Source organism: Budorcas taxicolor, chromosome 11 (genome assembly GCF_023091745.1).
Source record: "Budorcas taxicolor isolate Tak-1 chromosome 11, Takin1.1, whole genome shotgun sequence".
In the NCBI taxonomy this organism is placed as follows: Eukaryota; Metazoa; Chordata; class Mammalia; order Artiodactyla; family Bovidae; genus Budorcas; species Budorcas taxicolor.
Window position 1 is genome coordinate 133,099,333 of NC_068920.1, and position 16,468 is coordinate 133,115,800.

Sequence of the window (16,468 nt, forward strand, 5' to 3'; positions counted from 1 at the left end):
CATTTCGTAGGGAAGAACTAGTTATTCTGTGTGAAATACATTGCCAGACTTTTATCTAGAGCACATAACCAAGTTTGGCTCTAGATGGAGTTCAGCAAGATGTTTCTTCAAGGGTTTAAAGTTACCTGGGAAACTGAAAATATACAGATTTTTAGGCCCTATTTCTAAAGATTCTGTTTCATTATTTCTAGCTTCATGCCTGGTAGTTGAAATTTTAATAAGCAGAATATAGAATGAGTTATTTCATGGTGTTACGAATCATGCTTTGGTAAACAGTGAGATAACTTCTTTCTCCCTGCCCCATATCAATGAAACTAACAGTTTACTAAGAACTTTTAAAAAATCCACTTTATTGAGAAATGTTTTATGTACTATAAAATTTTATGTATTATAAAATTCACCCATTTGAGGTGTAGTGTAGTGGCAGCTAGAGTGCTTTAATAAATACAAATTATGACCAAGAATTCCTAACTGTGGTCACTGGTTTGCCATGTTTCTAATTCTGATCTAACAGTTTTACAGAGGGTAAATTATAAAGCATAAGAAGAGTAATTGACTGTGTTTCGTAGCATGTAATTATCAGTCATTATTAGCAGTTCTTAAGCCTGACTGCTTATTATACTCACTTGTGGTATTTTTTTTAATACTGAAATCTGGGCCTCACTCTCAATTTTTGTTTTGCCTGAGCTTCAATGGGGGTTTTTTGTTTGATTTTTTTCCCCAAGTGATTCTAATGTTCAGCCATTATTAAAGCCACTGACTATTTTTTTTTAACTTCTTATTTGGTTTTGGGGTATAGCTGATAAACAATGTTGTGTTAGTTTCAACTGAACAGTGAAAGGACTCAGCCATATATATATACACACGTGTCCATTCTCCCCCAAACTCCCCTCTCATACAGTCTGCCACATAACATTGAGCTCCATATGCTATACAATAAGTCCTTGTTGGTTATCTATTTTAAATATAGCAGAGTGTACATGACCTTCCCAAAGTCCCTAACTATCTCTTCCCCCTGGCAATCATAAGCTGGTTCTCAAAGTTTGTGAATCTGTTTCTGTTTTATAAGTTCATTTATATCATTTCTTTGTGAATTCTACATATAACGTGTAACTGTCGAGTTCTTCCAGCACCATTTGTTGAAGAGACTGTCTTTCAAACATTGTGGAATCTTGCTTTCTTTGTCATAGATTAATTGACCATAGGTGCATGAGCTTTGGAAAAGGAAATGGCAACCCACTCCAGTATTCTTGCCTGGAGAATCCCGTGGACACAGGAGCCTGGCAGGCTACAGTCTATGGGGTTGCAAGAGTTGGATATGACTAAGCAACTAAGCATAGCACAGCATGGGCTTGTTTCTGGATTTTCTATCCTGTTCTGTTGATCTGTGTTTCTATTTTTGTGCCAGTACCATACTGTTTTGATGACTGTAGTTTTATAGTATGTGATTGTATTATTTTTATTTCAAATACTGTGTGTGTCACTGTGTCGGTACACATAGAATACAGAATAACACTTGAAAATTATGGGAAGTTGTGCCAAGGAATAGCTTTGTGAAAACAAGTGTGAGAAGCTTTAAAGTAAATACAGTTGAAACGGGAGCACTGGGAATGCTAATCATTGCTCACTTTTTGTCAGATTACTGATGGAGCTAATGACCAGCTAATTAATATCTATATTTTTCATTATAGTTGTTATAGAAGTGATCACTACAACTGTGTAGAAAGGATCAATTACTGATTACTTTTGACCTTTCTCTTAAAGATTTCCATGAACAGAGACCCCATTTTTCTGAAAGAGTCAAAATCACTTGAGCACTTTAAAACATATCTGTTATCAGTACTTTTTTTAAAAGAATAATTTAGATTTATGTTCCCTACTCTCCAACTTTTTAAAGTATATATTATCAACAGTGCTACCTCTATTATTACGTTAACTTTTTTTTTAAATATGAGCAGTCACTGCTATACCTATACATGCTATCATATTTTATGAGCAACAAAAACTTTGAACACTATACACATGTGAACAGAGTTCAGTACAATTTATCCCTCTTTCTATTAAGCCCAGTAGGCACAACCAAAAAGCAGAAGTTCTGGGTGGATTCTGATGGCTAAATCCCTCTTCTCCCACTCATATGCCCAAGACTGTGATAAGTATTCGGAGAAGGCAGTGGCACCCCACTCCAGTACTCTTGCCTGGAAAATCCCATGGACGGAGGAGCCTGGTAGGCTGCAGTCCATGGGGTCGCTAAGAGTCGGACACTACTGAGCGACTTCACTTTCACTTTTCACTTTCATGCACTGGAGAAGGAAATGGCAACCCACTCCAGTGTTCTTGCCTGGAGAATCCCAGGGACGGGGGAGCCTGGTGGGCTGCCGTCTGTGGAGTTGCACAGAGTCAGACACAACTGAAGCGACTTAGCAGCAGCAGCAGTGATAAGTATTAGATGTCTTCTAACACTTTTCCTTCCCCTCTTCCTATACTTCTAAGGCCTAAGAGGTCTTATACTTCAAATATACTCTTTCCACTTATTCTTTGATGTCCTGGGTATTAAAGAATTAACAGGAAACAGCACGACTGAAATGACTTAGCAGCAGCCTGTCTCAGGCACAGGTTTTAAGATGGCCTACCAAGCACATTCATTGTTCTCTACTGATGGAGTGGGAAGGATTGAGGTGTGGTTGGTAGTATATGAAAATAAATGGCATATTCAGAGCAGCCTAGTCTTTGGCTTATTGAGTGTCTTGTTGCTAGGGCACTAGACTCATACAGTTTCTGGAACAGTTAGAAAACTGACAACTCCAAAAATAGCTCCCTACCTTTTCACTGGAACCTCAAAATGTCTTTAAGGAGGGCCATAGCTGTTCATTATGCTGTTAAAGCTAAAAGGACTAAAACACAAGTTGTCTCAGAGAAAGTGAAAGCGAAAGTCGCTCAGTTGTGTCCAACTCTCTGTGACCCATGGACTACACAGTCCATGGAATTCTCCAGGCCAGAATACTGGAGTGGGTAGCCTTTCCCTTCTCGAGGGGATCCTCCCAACCCAGGGATCAAACCCACGTCTCCCACATTAAATAAAACCTAAATAATAAAATGTTCAGTGTCATTATTTACCAAAAGCATATGACTGTTTTTTTCCAGTGGAGAAAAAAGTTTATAAAAAATCTATAGGGAATATTTGGAGCTGGAAGGGAGTGATACAAGGAAAATCCAGAGAAAAAGCCCACTTAAACTCAGCTGAGTACTGGAAACTATATGGAGTGGGATGCAAGTGTGTATGTTTCAACTTACGGCACTTAGGGAGTTCTCCCTTACAGGGAGGAATTTGGGGAGATTTCTGTTACTTTCACATGATAGTATTACTCCTTCATGACTCTATCATGATTTGCCAGTAGTGGAAAGCTGCAAATAACATATTCCTATTGAACATCTCTTTTTTTTGATATATTGTAGGTGAGTTTACACCGGAGATGCAGGTGAGAATTCGACAAGAGATTGAGAAGGAGAAAAAAGTAGAGCCGTGGAAAGAACAATTCTTTGAAAGCTACTATGGTCAGAGGTAATATCAAGACAGATTTTGTAAACCAAATGTTAATTCCTATACATATGTCATGTGTTACTTCATCTAACTACTTTCCCAGGAAATCTAGTCTGCAATTTTCTTCTATTTTTTTACCAAGAAAATTATTTTCTTTTTATAATTCTTAGGTACACAGAATTGGATTTCTCATAATCTTGAACTCTTAACACATTGGCATTATAGATGGTATGGTTTCTTAAAAAAAAAGATTTTATTTTCTTGAATTAGAGTCCTTTCTTTTTAAGTTCTATACTTTTTTTTTTTTTTTTAACTGTAGGCAGTTATCCCACAAAAGGATAACTTATCCAGAATCACTAAGGAATCCTATAATACATGCCATAATATTCAACATGTAATTAAACAGCCTCTCTTCTCTAAAAGACACTCGGGGAGATACACATAGCTGAATCAAGATACAGACCCTTTTCTCAAGGCACTATAGTGCGTCTTGTTTTTTCCTTAACAGAATCTTAATGGGAGGAATTCCCTAGTAGTCCAGTGGTTAGCACTCAGCACTTTTACTGCGATGGCGCAGATTCAAGCCCTGGTTGGGGAACTAAGATCCCACAAGCCACGAAGCATCCCCCTCAACCGCCCAGAAAAAAAAAAAAACTTAATGGGGACACTTAATAGATGACAATGGGGCTGTATTGTTTGAAATAGAATTGAATACCCAGAGTCTTAATTGTCTGTTAGTTTCTCTTCCTTCCTTATGTATACCTAATGGACTGCATAATCATAGCTTGAGAACAAACAGCTCTTTTCCTTATCTTCCTGTCCTTATCCCCTTTGTGGTCATTTCTGAAGTGATTCTTAATGAAATGAAGAGCCCAGTACACTGATTTTTTTACCTTCTTGGTGTGAGCTTTGAGCTGTTGTACAGAAATCAAAGTGAATACATTTAGACCATGATCACAGGTGGCAGTTAATTCTGTAAATATTGTTCATTCCAAGAGTTACAGCCATTCTTGGGTCTTTCTGTTTTTAGCTGTTACTTTCTGCCAGCTTTTTGGGAAGGACTACATTTGATTATTGTACAAATTTGTCCTTAGCCATTCCATCTCAGGGGTACAGGACTGATTATTTGAAGTCACCAAAGAGGACTATCTTATTTTTACTTGTACATTATTCTGAGACATTAGGGGAAATCTGTAGTGAACCCTCCAGGGTAGTCTAGCTATTAGCCAGGAAGTCCTACTTGGCCTTCATTCCCAGGATAACTCGGAGGCACTTAATCTCAGAATTTTAGAGCTATACCAAGTAAAATTTAAACAGACTTTTCAAAAATTCAGTTTTCATTTTCAACCTCTGGAGATTAGTCATCTCTCCTACTGTCTCCTCTGGTTTCCTTAGATTTCTTGGGCCAGCCTTTCTACGGGTACTTCAGAACAAAGCTGTTCAATTCAGTCACTCAGTCGTGTCTGACTCTCTACAGTCCCATGGACTGCAGCACACCATGCTTCCCTGTCCATCACCAACTCCCGGAGCTTACTCAAACTCATGTCCATTGCGTCAGTGATGCCATCCAACCATCTCATCCTCTGTTGTCCCCTTCTCCTCCTGCCTTCAGCCTTTCCCAGCATCAGGGGTTTTACCAGTGAGTCAGTTCTTCGCATTAGGTGGCCAAAGTATTGGAGCTTCAGCTTTAGCATCAGTCCTTCCAATGAATATTCAGGACTGATTTCCTTTAGGATGGACTGGTTTGATCTTGCTGTCCAAGCTGATTACAGTCCAAACCCACAATCCTATGGGACATGGGTCTTTGGCTTCTTTCACTTCTCTGTGGGAAGTCTGTGGTGTATGCCTGTAGACAGTGTAGCTCCTTTGTAAGCAGAAGTAATAATAATAATTAACATTACAGTGAGGTTTTATTATGTCCTAGGTACACTGTTCTAAGTACTTTACATGCATTAGTTGCTCATCCTAGCAACACTGAAGTGATTAGCCTCAGTGTACTATTAAAGAAATGAGGTGGTTGGATAGCATGACCAATTCAATGAACATGAATTTGAGCAAACTCTGGGAGATAGTGAAGGACAGGGAAGCCTGACATGCTGCAGTCCATGGGTTTGCCAAGAGTCGAACATGACTTAGTGACTAAACAACAACACTGTTAAAGAAACTGAGACAGAGAGGCTACTCACTTACTTAATATCACATGGATAGTAGGTATCAGAGCCAGGATTTGAATCTAGGTGCTCTAGTTCCAGACCTTTCACTAATATTAATAATAGTGATGATAATATATAAAGACTACTGGCTGAGTACCACAGATTCTTCCAGATATTGCCATATACATTATCTCATAATATATTCAGTAACATAGGCGATTTCTCAACTACAGTATTTTTTTCTTCCACCCTTTAGTTCTGGCCTGAGTCTTGAAGATTCAAAGAAATTGACAGCTTCACCCAATGATCCCAAAGTAAAGAAAACCCCAGCTGAGCAACCAAAATCTACGCTTCCTTCAGAGCCCTCACCTGTCAGTGTAGTCCCAGTAATTCCCCAGTTAGAATCTAAAGAAGAAGTACTGCAGATGCCATCACCAGTCAGAAAAGAAGAGCATGAAATCCAAGATAAGACACAGCCACACTCCACAGAGCCCCTTCTTTCCCCGGCTACCAATACAAATGAGCTTAGCAGCATTCCTCCCATCAAGTGCCCGAAGGATGAGGCTCTTGTGGAGCAAAAGCCAGTTGCCTCTGCTGAACAGGAATCTGAGAAAGAGAATCATCTCACTACACCTTCAAATTATAATAAAAATGAAAGCCAGGAAGCTTTAGTTACTTCCCTGAGCAAACCCAAGAGTCCTGGGGTAGAAACAACAGTAATGAAGCCCACAGTAGAAGCAGGTCCACAGGAGACAACTATGAAAGAGCCTCCATCAACTCTGGCTGATCACAGCCCAGAAAGCCTCAAGAGGAAATCTTCTCTCACCCAAGAAGAGGCCCCGACAAGCTGGGAGAAAAGGCCGCGTGTCACTGAGCATCGCCAGCACCAGCAGCCATTTCAGGTCTCCCCACAGCCCTTTCTCAGTAGAGGGGACAGGTTCCAGGTGCGGAGAGTACCACCCCTCAAGGTAAGAAAGGAAGAATTGAAGAAGAGAGATGGTCTGAACAAGTTTTTGGTTTTGCCTACTAAATTTCAAGTGTTTGTGATGTTTCTTAATGTGGAAGCAGTGGTGTGTATTTGATATGTGTGTAACCATGGTCATACATGAGTAAAATTATTAAGAAACAGGCATTTAGAAGTGCAGCCTTACAGATCTTTATTGGGATTTGAATACTTATTCAAATATCTGAGAATCTAATGTAATCCACTTCCACCCACCCTCCCTGCTGGCTACTCTTGTATTTTAAGACAATTGTGGAATGTATTCTGTTAAGCATAATAGCAAACAGGAGGAGGTCATTGATGTAAGAGGTCATGTATCTTTGTATCAAGAGCCATGATGTTTAAGTGTGCCTTGACCCTTTTCTTGCTGCCATAACTGATGAGATGTTTTGAGGGTCTGAACTCCCTTTTAGTTCTGTCCTTTTATAGGAAATGTGTGTGGCCGCCATGAATCTCCCTCTCTTGAGGGATTTTAGTAAGATGGTATAGCCTAAGCTCTGCTGCTTCAGATATGTGATTAATTTGTGCTTTAGCCATATATTGCTGTGTATCACGATCTTTTAGATTTCTATAGCAGTGTCACTACCTTCATGTGTACTTGGTCTTGTGCCTAACATCAGTTTTCAGTTCATTCTTCATTTCATTAATCATATCTAGTGACTTAATGTTTTTTATTAATAGTATTTATTAGTATTATTGTGTCTGCATGAACTCTGGCACTGGATATTCATTCACATTGGAATATAAGTTAAAAAATAAGCCAAATAGAAACACGTTTTTCCCTTTTTAAATTTAACTTAGGTGAACCGAAGTCCTACTGGAAATAACCCTTGAAAAATACTCCGTTAGAAGTACTTGACCTGTTTCATGCACTATGAGACTCTGCTCCTCTTTGCTTCTTTTTGCCAATACTATGCTGTTCTTAATTTTAAATTTTGTGGTTTCAGCACTCAGGACTCTCCTTTTTCCTTTTCCTTTTTTTGATATTTTTCTAGCATTAGGATACACTCTCATGCTTTGCTGGAGATTTTCATTTTATAATAATCACTCCTTCTTCTTCTTTAAAAATATGAGAAACCTTTCTTTGAAGCTTATCTTATTTCTAGACCTGAGAGCTGAGTTACAGTTTAGGTTTTACTTTATATAAATGACACTGGGTAAGAACCATCATTTCTGTTTCCACATCTTTCTGCTAATCCAAAGAGGCTCTCCACTGAAAACTTAAATCTTTTGTTACCAAATTTATGTTACTTAACTTTCTTCCTTTTTTTTTCACTCCTGCCTCATTTCAAAGCTTTCTAGCAGAAGTGACTTTAGTATTATAATTCTTTTACCTTAGACCTTATCCAAATCCCTCTTTCTGAGACGAAGCTTAATGTAATTTAGAACAAATCTTTTAAACAAAACTTAAGTAGAAAAACAAAATTTGAATTTTATTATCAATCTCTTACTGTATAAAATTACGTATGCACATGTATCTATCCTACATATATATATAATATAAAATATACACATATATACAGCTACAGACAGAGATAGAAAACTCAGACATACATTGTATATTACAGTTATAACAGAAAGAATCTAATTCCTTTTCTATACAAGGAGAGAGGGCTTCTCAGTAAGTTAAGTAGTTGCGGTTGTTATCAACGCCTAGAAACCTTGTGTGGTTTTCATAATTTAAAAAAAAAAAGTATTACATCTCATTTATTCTACATAAACAGATGATAGGACTAGTTACATAAATAACTGAAATTATTTTTAAGCATTAAAAAATTTTATTTTAACCACTTTGAAGGATTATCCTTATTTCATCAACATGTTATTGATGATTTTCAGTTATTATGATAGATATCATTTATTGTGCTGAGTATCTTGTTGTTCTCAAGGTTATTCTGATGTAGGATGGTTTGTTCCTAATCCTATATATGATTCCTCTAAACAACTGTGCTTTTTACTTCTTGTTTTTAATTTTCTAGTTTCATCTGTTTTTTCTCCCTATTAATTGTCTGTTCCAGATGGTATTACTAAAGGGTAATAACGACTTTACTCTGGGCAGCTTCTGAAATACTGTGTGCAGTTGGATGTAAAACAGATTCAACTTTGAGACAGAGGTTCAGTATATCTCAAGATGAGAAATATGTGGACTTTATGACAAGTGTTACACAAATCCCATAGGTCTAACTTCTGAAAGAGAGAGTTTTTCAGGACTGCTGACCTTTTCAGAAATGAGTATTGCCAGTAATGCAAAATCCTTAGTGACTTTATTATTCTCAATTAAGGAGTTCCAGAAAGATGCATTATCTTTGGGCTTAGTGGCTTAGTTTTTTTAGTTAAATGTCCTAGAACATCTGTAACCATTATTTTCTGTTTTTAACTTTACCAACTATTAGAAGGTTTAAGATTGGTGCATCCTGATGCATTCCAATAGATTTCAAAGTATTGTTTTGAACAGAAGTCAGAGTCTTTTCAGATATATTTTATGATATGAAAATCAGTGGTTTCAGACCTAACGATGCATTCAGAATCTCCTCACAAGGTTTTTAGAAATGCATTTTTTCTCTAGGAGTTCTAATTTTCAATTTTAGGGATAGGACTTAGAGCACATATATTTTTTTAAAGCTCCACAAATAAATATAATGCCAGCAGGCAGTGAGAATGACTTCGGTTCATAGTGTAGCCAATATGTACGTACTCCCTCTTGGGTGGGTGGGGTGGGTTACACATTGTCTTTCTTCTGGTGCTATCCAGAGGCCTCTGTACTTTGAGATAATTCAGCCTATATGCTTAGCTGTACATGTGTGAGTGTGTAAAAGAGAACAAGAAATTTTCCCTGGACCTTGTAGTAAAGCCAAGAAATAAAAGACAGGCTTCCCAGGTGGCTCAGTGGTAAAGAATCCTCCTGCCAATGCAGGGGACACAGGTTTGATCCTGGGATTGGGAAGACCCTCCTGGAGAAGAAAATGGCGACCTACTCCAGTATTCTTGCCTGGGAAATCCCATGGACAGAGGAGCCTGGTGGGCTACAGTCCATGGGGTCGCAAAGAGGTGGACATGACTTCGTGACTAAACAGCAACAATAGTGTGCTACTTTATTTTTTCTATTTCTCTTTTCTTGCTATTACGCACATTTTAAAATACAGATATCATAGAAAGGTCTGTATGTTAAATGATCAGCTGTTCTGAGTAGTAGTGACATTAAGACAGAATTGTGTTGAGAAAAGAGTTTTGTGACTGAGTGGGAGTGAATGTCAACGGAGGAGAGTCTTTGGCACCAGTAGAGGAGGTGAAAAGACCCTAGAGACGGACCTGTGTGGCTGTCTCCATGGATTGGTCTCTTAGCCACAGGCCTCCCGTCCTTGTGATAGCGTTCACCCTATTCTGAGAATTTGTGTTAATGAAGTTTTGTTACTCTTACAAAAGAAAGCTAAGCTCTGTTGTTTTTTTTCCCCTTAATTCTTTCAGATCCCGGTCTCCAGAATCTCTCCCATGCCGTTTCCTACATCGCAGGTCTCTCCCAGGGCTCGTTTTCCAATCTCCATCACTAGTCCTAACAGAACAGGAGCCAGAACCCTTGCAGACATCAAAGCAAAAGCCCAGCTTGTCAAAGCACAGAGGGCAGCTGCCGCTGCCGCAGCCGCAGCCGCTGCTGCCGCCTCAGTTGGAGGGACCATTCCAGGACCTGGCCCAGGCGGTGGACAGGGTCCAGGGGAGGGGGGTGAAAGGAGAACTGCTAGAGGAGGGGATCCTGACTCAGACAGAGTCAGTGAGCCTGGCAAGGGCCCCGCACTGGAACTGGCAGGAACTGGAAGCAGGGGAGGTCCGAGAGAGCTTTTACTCGCTGGGCCAGACACTCAGCCCCAGTCTGAGACCAGGACCGCAGGCCAGCCACAGCCTCATAGTGGCCCTGGAGCACAACTACAGCAAACCCCCTCAGTGCCTCCCGCATCTGCCGTCGGTGGAGCGTGTGCCGGTGTCCCCTCACCAGCCCACATTCATGCACTCCCGCCAGCTTTAGGAAAATTAAGTAATGAAAAACTAAATCCCCCCAGGGCAACAGGCACGGTGGCCTCTCCTAGTCAGCCCCAAGCGCCCAGTAACAGTAGGCAGGAGAAAGCACCTCCAGCTCTAGCAGATCCTGCTCTGATCACGGGTGCCTCGCCTGTTCATTTTGCAGCCGCTGGTGCAGTGGAGCCTAAAGCGGGTTCTAGTAAGAATGCCCCAAATCCTCCGGCCTCAGCAGAGATACGTGCTAGCGTTTCAGTGGATACAACTGCCTCCCCTTTAACATCTCTGTTAACAACAGCCACTTTAGAGAAGCTCCCTGTGCCCCAGGTCAGCGTAACCACAGCGCCTGCCGCATCAGCTCCGTCCTTGAGCACTTTGCCGGCAGCTTCTAGCCTTAAAACTCCGGGAACTTCTTCACATATGAATGGACCCATTTCAAGGCCAAGCTCTAATATCCCTGCTAATAATCCTTTGGTAACTCAGCTGCTGCAGGGCAAAGATGTTCCCATGGAGCAAATTCTGCCTAAACCTCTCACCAAAGTTGAAATGAAAACTGTTCCACTCACTACAAAAGAGGAGAAGGGGGTAGGAGCACTCGTAGGTACCAGCGTGACAGAGAACATCACCAGAGAGGAAGTTCACGAGAGACCGTCCCATCCAGCTGCACAGCACCTTGGTAAAACTTTGCAAAGTAAGCAGCTCCCCCAGGTTCCAAGACCCCTGCAGCTCTTTTCAGGTAAGGATCTAAGGGACTCTGGCATTGACACACACCAGTACCAAGAAGGACTCAGTAAGGCCACCCAAGATCAGATTCTTCAGACTCTCAGCCAGAGGGTTCGGAGGCAGAACATTCTTTCATTTGTGCAGCCCTCGCAGTTCAACTTTACTCACTCAGGTTTCCCGTTAGAGGACATTTCCACAAGCCAGAGGTTCATGCTGGGTTTTGCTGGCAGAAGGACATCCAAGCCTGCGATGGCAGGTCACTACTTACTTAATATTTCCACCTATGGCCGGGGTTCAGAGAGCTTTAGGAGGACCCATTCTTTGAACCCCGAAGACCGATTTTGTCTGAGTAGCCCCACTGAGGCCTTGAAAATGGGATACACAGACTGTAAGAATGCAGCAGGAGATAGTAGCAGCGGGAAGGAAGATGATACTGACGAGGAAAGTACTGGTGATGAGCAAGAATCTGTCCTGGTGAAGGAGGAGCCACAGGCTTCTCAGAGTTCTGGCAAGTGTGATGCGAGTTCAGGACCCCACAGTAGAGAAACCCTGTCCACCAGTGACTGTTCAGCTAAAAAGAATGTGAAGGCAGAGACACCAGTGCCTGAGCAAACCCCTTTAAGTAAGGAGAATTACCTGTTCACTCGAGGCCAAACCTTTGACGAGAAGACCCTAGCCAGAGATTTTATTCAGGCAGCGCAGAAGCAGATGGCTCATGCAGTGAGAGGTAAGACCATGCGGAGCAGCCCAGAGCTTTTCAATTCTACATCTCTTCCTCTGCCTGCAGACAGTCCTACCCATCAGTCTCTCCTCCTTCCACCACTGCAAACCCCAAAGCTGTACGGGAGCCCCACACAGATCGGGCCAAGCTACAGAGGCATGATCAACGTCTCCACCTCATCGGACATGGACCATAACTCCTCTGTCCCAGGGATGCCCGACTGTAGTCAGGTGTCTAGCAATGTTGGTGATGTCATGTCCTTTTCAGTGACTGTCACAGCCATCCCTGCCAGCCAGGCCATGAATGCAGGCAGCCATGGCCAGACCATTCCTGTTCAGGCCTTTCCTGAGGAGAGCAGCATAGAGGACACGCCTTCCAAGTGTTACTGCCGGTTGAAAGCCATGATCATGTGCAAGGGCTGTGGAGCTTTCTGCCACGACGACTGCATCGGCCCCTCCAAACTCTGTGTCTCCTGCCTTGTTGTTCGGTAATGAGATCAGAAGGAGAGCTCTCTGTAAAGGAGACAAGAATGGGGAAGGGTTGACAGATGTGGTTTTTGCGTTCTTTTGGAATCATAGAAATAAACAAGTAGGTTTCAGTTTCAGTTGTCTTAAGAGACAAGTGTTACTTAATCAGGAACACAGAGTACAGATCTTACATTTTAGAGAAAGAGCACCTTGTATAGTAAGTCCAAGTCAAGCAAGACTTTGTGAATTTGTGACAAGTTTGCACTTACAAAATCATGTAAATATGTCACATCTCGTCGTAACGTTTTCCAGGTGTTTAGGTAATGATGTATTACTTTGACTTCAGATTGCGGTTCCCCTTCATGTGACTGAAAAGTTTAATGCCACACATGGCAAAAGGCAGCAATTTCCCTTCTGCCCTTTCCTAAGAGGCCAGGGAAAGGAAGGAGTAGAGGAGTGGTCTGAGGAAATGGCTCTTCATGTTGATTATGTCCTGACAGTCTGACCGCAGGCTTTACATAGATTCTTTAGCCTTTGCAGAATTTAGATTGAGGGTTTACTCAGTCCCTTTACCTAGGGGGAACCTGCTCCAGTTCTTATTTTTGGTAAGGCATTAATTTCATGGGTAGTGTTTCTGACTCTGAAAGTTCTGCGTTGGTTCTTGGTTTCCACAGGCTAGTCCTATTGCCAGGCACTCTGCTTGTGGTTTGTGAATCCCTGCCATTCCCTACTCCCACTTCTTGCCCTGAAGAGAGTGTGAACTATGAAAGAGTTGCCTCACTAGACCCCTCAGGTCACCATCCCCTGTGCAGGGCAGTGATTCCAGCAATAATCTCTGAAGATTTGGTCATTCATGGGAGCTTACAAACAAGTTTGAAATACTAGTAGAAAATTAACAGAGAAGTGTCAGTGATAGAGTGTTCTGTTGGGTAAGCAGAGTTAAGGTGCAGAAATTGAACTGAATTTAAGGAACTTTAGAAGACAATTTTAACACTAGAAACAAAGTAGCCCCTCTCTCTCCCCCTCTTCCCTCCAACTTGTTACCTAATGTTCTACAGTCAGCTGTATCTACAGGTAGAAAAACTCATTAAACCACATTTGCCCCATGTTGTTATATCTGTTTTGACCTCCCAGGCATTTGAGGAGCATGGAAGTCATCTTAATTATATTACTTTGAACATATATGTGTGGCATACACACTGTAAAAGTCAGACACTTTTTCCTATTTTAGAGAACATGTCCCCTGCTTTGGATTACTGCTGTCTACACATTAAAGTTTCTAATGTAAAGGGGCTTTAGTGAATGACTAAGGGAACATCTAGAAAGGAAGATAAATCAGCTCCAAATTTTTGTTTGTTCTTTTTTTTTGTTTCCTTTTTGTTGAATCCTGTCTCTCGTAACTGAAGGATTTGTGAATACATGTGTTTAGGTCATGGTTAAAGAAAATGAAAATAAATCTATGATTTACCAGAATTTGGTATTAAAAAGTTGGGGATTGTCAGTGTGCATCGTTTGCATATGGATTTCAAATCTCCTAATTTCATGTGTGTAGAGGACATGTGTTAGTGCCACGTAGCACAATCATCGTCGTGCTTAATATTCAGGATGTGATATATACAAAATGCAGAACAGTTTAAACTCCTTAATTAAGTCACATTCCAAATAGGGGAAAGTAGACAGTAATAATCTTTGTCCCCATTGTACTACCCACCCCTCCCTACCTCACCTCAAATTATACATACACTCTTAGTACTTTAAAACCCCACAAGAAACTATTTACTTCTGTTTTTTGTTTGTTTCTGATTTTTTTATGGTCCAAAGCAAATAGAGGATTAATATCTCTGTTCTATTTCAGCCAAGACAATTTGATGTTCTTCTAACTTCCCTTTTTCTTCCAGCACACACATAGCTAACAGATAAGAACTCTGCGAGGATCCTGGGATAAGGAGCAAGTTCTTCAGCCAGTAACCAGTAGAAATCAAAAACCATGGTTCTGTTCTCAAATTGTCAGTGCCCTGGGTAATCCCAAGGAGTGTTTAAAAGACCTGTTGATAGTTAAAACTCTCCATTCCCAGCTTTCTCACTCCCAACTTTAGTGGCTGGACTGAGGGATGGCTGGCCTGCCTGCCTGCAGTGGTGACTGTTTCAGAACTGACCCTACGGTGAACTTGGAACGATCAGTTTGGATTTTCAAAATGATTTTTTTTCTTCACGCCTTTCCTATCATAGTCTCTCCTCCATAGTTCTCTTCATCAAAGGATGGACAGACTAACCAGGAAAGGAGGAAAGGCATCAGGGATTTTCATGTCCATTTAGAGAGCAAACCATATCGTGCCTATTCATCTTAACCCAGGCCCTTGACGAGAGGCCCTAAGCAGTACCAGATTCTCCAGATTCTCTTTACAAATAATCCCCAGCTAATAAAATAGTAATCGTCAGTTAAGTGCACTGCCTCAATCTTGGCTAAATGAGAAAATAGATTGTGTTAGATTGGTACAAAATTGAAGGCAGTCTGTTTATCAGTTTGTTTCAAAACAGTGGTGTCACGTGGAAGGTCATCTTACAATGCTGACTGAGCTGAAAGGACAAAAATTAGAATCTGGCTCTTTCAAAAACAAAGCAGTAGGAACAAGAAAACCTTTAAATTACCAGACTATCATATCCCAGTACCTTTCAAGCAGTTTTTAATCTTAGGTTTTCAGTTACTTTCAGTTCAGTCTGGAATGTGTCTAATAAGTGCTCAGCTTGTTTTTATGGTATTAAGTTGCACTGTTTCCAGTGACTAGTCAGGCATGCTGCCTGATGCTGATGCCTCCAGGGTGTCTTTGCCTTCAGATAACCTTCCACTGTGGGCGGGTCACCTTGGGGAGGTGGCATTAATGATGTATCTATCATCTCAGTCTCACTGATGAATATTCTAAGTTGTCTAGTAGAGAAGGCTCCCTGAGTCTTTAAATTTTTATTAAAATTCTTCCTCCTATTAAAAAGCCAAATAACCTGAAGTTGTTTGCCCTACATAGTAACTCATGTTGAAGATACTGAAGCTGTCTGTAGTACCCAGTGTAACATTTTTTAAAAATTAGACCTGGCAGATGGGGAATTTTTCTTGCGGTGGGGAGGGATACTTATATGGGCTGGGAAGGCACACAGTGTACATATCACAAATTTAAATAAATAGAAGAAGACCGTATTGCCTTCCAGGTGAAGGCATAAACTCATTCATAATCGGATAGCTTACCATCCTGATTTCTTACTGCCTTTCTTCACCTAAAAGTCCTGAAGGCCTCTTGGGTGAAATTATTTGTTAAAATGAGGGGGTCTTCTCTGGTTATAACATCACTGTTTAGAGCTCTGTCAGTAAGCAGTACTAGCGTTTTCTCTGCGACCTAGGGATTTCAATTCACAGCAAGGAGAGAAGTCTCCCCATTTCATTACAACAATATGCTAAGCAGAAAAAAAAAAAAACTTGGCCAAGGGTAGCTTTCAGCTCAATTCATAGAATAGTCCAAAGAGACTCTGAGAAATATGGTAATAAGCAGGGATCTTTCCTACCGTGTTTCAATACCTACATAACCTATTGAAAGAGAACAATAGGTAAAGCAGTTCCTAAAGTTGAAGTAAGAGCTTCATAGATTCTTGGTTACTTTATTTTTTTTAATGCTTTACATTTGATACAACTATTAAAGATCAATTTTAAAAAATAGCTTTCCAGTAATATATTTTAAGTAATATATATTTTAATATCTATGTAAAAAGTGACAGTGGAAGACTGAATTTCTCATATAAGGTGTGTTTAATGTAGGACCTCACTGTTAAGGCACAAATTATTTCAAAGAAAGTTACTCAGAGACA

General features: G+C 40.7%; 1 protein-coding gene across 1 annotated transcript in view; it reads left to right on the forward strand.

Moving 5' to 3' along the window:
• ASXL2 (ASXL transcriptional regulator 2) overlaps positions 1-13,955 on the forward strand; it is a 108,483-nt gene extending 94,528 nt beyond the window's left edge. The window contains exons 11-13 of the mRNA XM_052648456.1: positions 3,457-3,562; positions 5,951-6,662; positions 10,163-13,955. Of these exons, the coding sequence (XP_052504416.1) occupies positions 3,457-3,562; positions 5,951-6,662; positions 10,163-12,640 (3,296 nt within the window). The 3' untranslated portion in view covers positions 12,641-13,955. The remainder of the gene's footprint in view (positions 1-3,456; positions 3,563-5,950; positions 6,663-10,162) is intronic.
• Positions 13,956-16,468: the final 2,513 nt, after the last annotated feature.